Below are 5,678 nucleotides of genomic sequence, written 5' to 3'. Positions count from 1 at the left end.
CTCAGATTTTTTTTTTTTTTTTTTTTTTTTTTTTTTTTTTTTGTCGAGACAGGGTTTCTCTGTGGCTTTGGAGCCTGTCCTGGAACTAGCTCTGTAGACCAGGCTGGTCTCGAACTCACAGAGATCCGCCTGCCTCGGCCTCCCCCGGCGCTCTCAGAATATTTTATAGGCACTCAAAGACTATTGCAATAAACAAAGGCTTTAATAGATTGATTGCACACAAACAGGTTTACTCCTGTATAAACTGCAAAATTTTGTCACACTGACTATATTTTTAGGGTTTATCCGCAGTACATCTTTTTCTGATAAGTTCAAAGATTGCTGATTAACGCAAAGACTTTACCACACTGATTCATAGGGTTTCTCTCCAGTATGTGTTCCCTCATGTAGTTGAAGACCATTATGGTGAGGAAATGCCTTACCACATTGATTACACTCATACGGTATCTCTCCAGTATGTGTTCTTGTATACATTTGAAGATTACTGTGACATTCAAAGGCTTTATGATATTAACTATATTAATAGGGTTGCTCTCCAGTATGTCTTCTTCTGTGTGTTTGAAGATTACCATGTTGTGTAAAGGCTTTACCACATTGATTACATTCATAGGGTTTCTCTCCAGTATGTGTTCTTTTATGCATTTGAAGAGCATTGTGAGAAGTAAAGGCTTTACCACACTGATTACATTCATAGGGCTTCTCTCCAGTATGTGTTCTTTTATGTGTTTGGAGGTGACCAATTTGTGCAAAGGTTTTAGCACACTGATTGCATTCATAGGGTTTCTCTCCAGTATGTGTTCTTTTATGTATCTGAAGGCTACTGTGACATGCAAAAGCTTTACCACACTGACTACATTCATAGGGTTTCTCCCCAGTATGTCTTCTTCTATGCGTTTGAAGATTAGTGTGTTGTGTAAAGGCTTTACCACATTGATTGCATTCATATGGTTTCTCTCCAGTATGGCTTCTTTTATGAATTTGAAAAGATTTGAAATCAGCAAATGCTTTTTCACATTGGTTACATTCATAGGGTTTCTCTCCAGTATGTATTCTTTTATGTATTTGAAGACTACTGTGACATGTAAAGGTTTTACCACATTGATTACAGTCATATGGTCTCTCTCCAGTATGTGTTCTTTTATGGCATTTAAGATGACTTTGCTGTGCAAAGGCTTTAGTGCACTGATTGCATTCATAGGGTTTCTCTCCAGTATGTGTTCTTTTATGTACCTGAAGATTTCTAGGATGTGCAAAGGCTTTACCACATTGATCACATCCATAGGGTTTCTCCCCTGTATGTGTTCTTTTATGTATTTGAAGATTACTATGATGTGCAAAGGCTTTACCACACTGATCACATCCATAGGGTTTCTCCCCTGTATGTGTTCTTTTATGTAACTGAAGGTTTCTGTGATGTGCAAAGGCTTTACCACACTGATCACATCTATAGGGTTTCTCTCCACTATGTGTTTTTTTATGTATTTGAAGATTCCTAGGATGTGCAAAGGCTTTACCACATTGATCACATCCATAGGGCTTCTCTTCAGTCTGTGTTCTTTCATGCCTTCGGAGATGACTGTGAGGAGTAAAGGCTCCACCCCATGGATTATATTCATAGGGTTTCTCTTCAGTCTGTGCTCTTTCATTCATTTGAAGATTTCTATCACGTTCACAGGCTCCACCACATAGACTAAGTTCATACAGTTTCTCTCCAATATGTGTGCTTTCATGCCTTTGAAGATGCCTGTCATATGCAAAGACTTTAACATATTGACTACATACAGAAGGTTTCTCTCCAGTATGATTTCGTTCAGGCCTGCAAGAATAATTGACACATGTAAAAGATTTATCATGTTCAAACCACAGTCGATTCTTTATATCTATATGAATACATTTTACTATTTAGTCCAACTATGAAGAGGAATAAGATCTCAAGGTTTTTATTACTGGTTTTACACTCATGTTGTTCCCCTTAATTTCAGGTTGTTCTCACGTTTGAAGATACCTATGATGATAAGATACTTTATTAAAGAGTTCACATTTACAGAATCTTTCTTGTGTATGAGATTTTTCACGTATTTGCAGAAAAATAGAAAACTTCAGATATAGACATATGGTATAGAGTAAGGTTTCTCCATAACAACTGCCCCCTGACCCTTGACTCTAACAGCCCATCTCACTAAACTTAGCACAGTCACAGCAAGACAATTAGGAACACTAGTTTACGGTGGACTGTTAGCTTATTAGAAGGTTCTAGAGCTGCACTTACCACCTCTTCAACATGTATACATTTTCTAATATAAGTGATATGAGACTAAATAGGTTGGCAGTTCTGCAGCATAGCTTTCAATTAGCTATGATTCAATGGTGGTATCGTTAAGGCCTTCTTTCCTTGTTTATTAAAAGAATGTCTTACAGATGTAATTCACCTACTTGAAACTGAGGTATATGATTTAATGGGAATTTAACAATCATCAATGCTCATGAAGCTGGGCTTATTTACACTGTTGCTTTTGCATAAAAATTCCAGGACACATTACAATTTCTCCAGAGGCACATTTGTATCAGTTTGCACATGGTAATTACCTTTCTTGTCTTCTAGAATTTTGAATATGTTCTTCAATATTATGGTCTTCCCAACTGTATCCTACAATATAGTCAAAAATATAAAGTTTATTACTGAAAGTGTTCAAAATGTAAATTACTACCTTAAGTACACCTTACAACCATGTCTGATTTATTCACCTCATTCTTCTTTCTCAATCAAATTATAGAACAACATCAAAAACCAAGGAACACTGTCCCCTTATTTAAAACCCTGAAGGAAAATTCAGTCTTACCTATGGTAGTGAGGTTCCTGTAGGTGTCCAGCATCACATCTTTGTAGAGATTCCTCTGGGAAGGATCCAGCAATGTCCACTCTTCCCGAGTGAAGTCAACATGCACATCATCATAGGTCACTGCATTCTGAAATGTCCATACATGTGTACAACAGGGAGCATGATAGTTACAACATTGTAAATGTACACTTCTTTGACAATATATTCATATAATTCTGGTACTCCCTACACTTATTCCATTATAAAGAATTATAATGTAATCACCAAGTTATGTTGGAAGGAAAATGAACAGGAGCTTAACCTCATTTCTGTACCCTGTAAATAGGATATCACCTTGCAACAGAAAGGCCTATTAAAACATAGAGAGACAAGTAAAAAAGATCAACAGCACAGAGTACACAGGAGAGAAATTGCATGAACAATTATTAACTACAGAAAAAAATAAGCCGGGCGGTAGAGGCAGGCAGATCTCTGTGAGTTCGAGACCAGCCTGGTCTACAAGAGCTAGTTCCAGGACAGGCTCCAAAACCACAGAGAAACCCTGTCTCGAAAAACCAAAGAAAAAAAAAGGCACAGATAGTGATAGGATGGCCTCTTTACCTTCTGTGGTCACAGACACTGGTAGAACCTGGAAAGATGAGTTTAGAGGCCTGTTTTGGTTTGTTATTGCTATTGTGGGTGTCTGGTGTTTCATTTCTCTCCCTCAGCTTGGGCCTGGGTGATCCTAGTCCCAACCCCATTCCCTTATTGTGTCTTTGTCCTGAGAGGCCCTCCCTTTGAGGTCATCTGGGTAGGGGCACCCCCACCCTAGGGATTTCCGAGGCATTGAGCACCTGTAACCAGATCCACTGTCCTCAGAATCTAGGAAGCTTCCATGGAAACCTCCAGCCTGATGTGGCTGCCGAGCCCACACAGGGCCTCAGCACAGCACAGAACCCCGCGGTGTCTCCTGAAGAAGAGCTCCCAGAGGCAGGTAAGGCACACAGCTCCTCAGCATCTTCTGCCTCACTCAGTGAGAATGCTGTGCGGTTAGCTGTGCCTTCCAGCTCCTGCTGTACCTCTGTGGACTGGTACAGCGTTCCTCAGAAATCAGAGGCTGTCTTGTTGAGCAAGCCTGCAGCCTTGTTAAGAGCCGCTACTCTCTGTAACAGTGTGGTAGAGCCGGGTAAAGCACACACAGTGTGATCCATAGCTCCCCCATTCGCTGGCAGTACCTTAGCTGCAGAAGGAGACATCACCAACCCCTGGGTGCATGGCACAGTTGTGTCCTATTTCAAGCCCTCATGAGCAGATCATGAAGGCAGATTTCCCGCTCTACCCACACTCAGGATCCCCAAGGTGCTGTGGACAGTGCCAAGGAGTCACATACCCATGTGGCCAGGGGGGTGGGGACACAAACCTGAGTGGACCAACTGGATGGAGCTACCCTCAGGTGGAGCCATCATGTCCCGTCACTTCCTTAGCTTTCGATTTCAGAAATTCAATCCTGCATGGTCTGGAGGCAGTAGGATTATGGGTAAGCATCTCAGACCAACCACATTCACAATATACCAATATGTAAGCCACAAAGCCCATTTGTATAGATCCTACATGGGAGAGTCTGCCCCTACTTTTTTTGTTGTTGAGACAGGGTTTCTCTGTAGCTTTGAAGCCTGTCCTAGAATTTGCTCTACAGACCAGGCTGGCCTTGAACTCACAGAGATCTGACTGCCCTTTCTGCTGGGGTCTTGTGTTGTCTGGAGTCCTGCACTCTCCTTGTAACAGCTGCTGACCCCGTTGCTGTCTGAGGAAGTTGCTGGTGGGCAGAGCGGGCTATAGAACAAGGTGCTCATGAACGGGGCTGAGGACAGATAGATAGTTCCTGCTGTTTGCTGAGATCTAGCTTCACCCTGCTCCTCCCCTTCATCCCAGCCAGCCATAGCACAGCTCCCACAGGGCAATTTCTGGTATTTTGTGTTTGCTTGGTTTGGTTTTTCAAGACAGGGTTTCTCTAGCTTTGGAGCCTGTTCTAGAACTAGCTCTTGTAGACCAGGCTGGCCTCAAACTCTGCCTCCCAAGTGCTGGGATTAAAGACATGCACCACCACTGCCCAGCAATTTCTGGTGTTTTGAGACAAGAGCTTCTGTATAGTCCTAGCTGGCCTGGTGCTCACTATACAGCACAAGCTGGCATCAAACTCACAGCAGTCCTTTTGCCTTAGCCTCCGAGTGCTGGCATTAAAGGCATACACTGCTATGCTCAGCCCATTGGGCAACTTTTTCCTTGCTGTAAGCAAATACCAGTCCCACCTGCCTGAATACAGTGTTAGTCACCTTAATTAAACTCTGAATGCTCCCCAATCTACCTTCTCCCTTTCCTCCCAGCAGCAGCTACTGAGTGTTCTTGCCAGACCCAGAGCTGGGCTCTTGGGTGTAGTTTACAGTCTGCCTTCCCGGGCCCCATCCTGTCCTGGAAGTGGCAGCAGATAGAGCCTGAATAGGCTCACTTTGGGCAAGTCACTGCACCTCTTCAGAGTTTGTTCTCTCGGTAAAGTGGGTTTTATCCCACAGCCACCTGAGATACCCCGAGAAGGTTGTTGGGGTGGAATGAGCTCACAGTGAATGTGCCCTCAGGTTCACCAGCGTCAGCAGCGTCTCCAGCTTCCCATGCACCACATCTGACAGCTTTCTTCAGGAGAGCTTTCTCTCTCTCCTTTTTCATTTTATCTATCAGAAAGGCAGGCATGCTGCCACATGTGTGAAGGTCAGGACAACTGTGGGAGTCAGCCCTCCTCTGCTATGTCGGTCCTGGGACTACCTGCTGGCCGTCTTGCAACCCAGGAATGCACGCACCTGTCCT

General features: G+C 43.1%; 2 protein-coding genes across 2 annotated transcripts in view; both read right to left on the bottom strand.

The window, feature by feature from the left end:
• LOC126504547 (zinc finger protein 431-like) overlaps nt 1-5,678 on the bottom strand; it is a 150,428-nt gene that overhangs the window by 72,883 nt on the left and 71,867 nt on the right. The window lies entirely within an intron of this gene.
• The window catches only part of LOC126504546 (zinc finger protein 431-like), a 26,173-nt gene continuing 20,684 nt past the window's right edge, over nt 190-5,678 (bottom strand). The window contains exons 2-4 of the mRNA XM_050146908.1: nt 2,841-2,967; nt 2,587-2,647; nt 190-1,816 (exon numbers count right to left, since the gene is read on the bottom strand). Coding sequence (XP_050002865.1) covers nt 520-1,816; nt 2,587-2,647; nt 2,841-2,967 — 1,485 coding nt within the window. The 3' untranslated portion in view covers nt 190-519. The remainder of the gene's footprint in view (nt 1,817-2,586; nt 2,648-2,840; nt 2,968-5,678) is intronic.

Source organism: Alexandromys fortis, unplaced genomic scaffold (assembly GCF_014885135.2).
Source record: "Alexandromys fortis isolate MF-2015 unplaced genomic scaffold, M_Fortis_MF-2015_v1.1 scaffold_12, whole genome shotgun sequence".
Taxonomy (NCBI): domain Eukaryota; kingdom Metazoa; phylum Chordata; class Mammalia; order Rodentia; family Cricetidae; genus Alexandromys; species Alexandromys fortis.
Note: the sequence above shows the minus strand (reverse complement) of the source record. Positions and strands in the feature narration are given on the sequence as shown.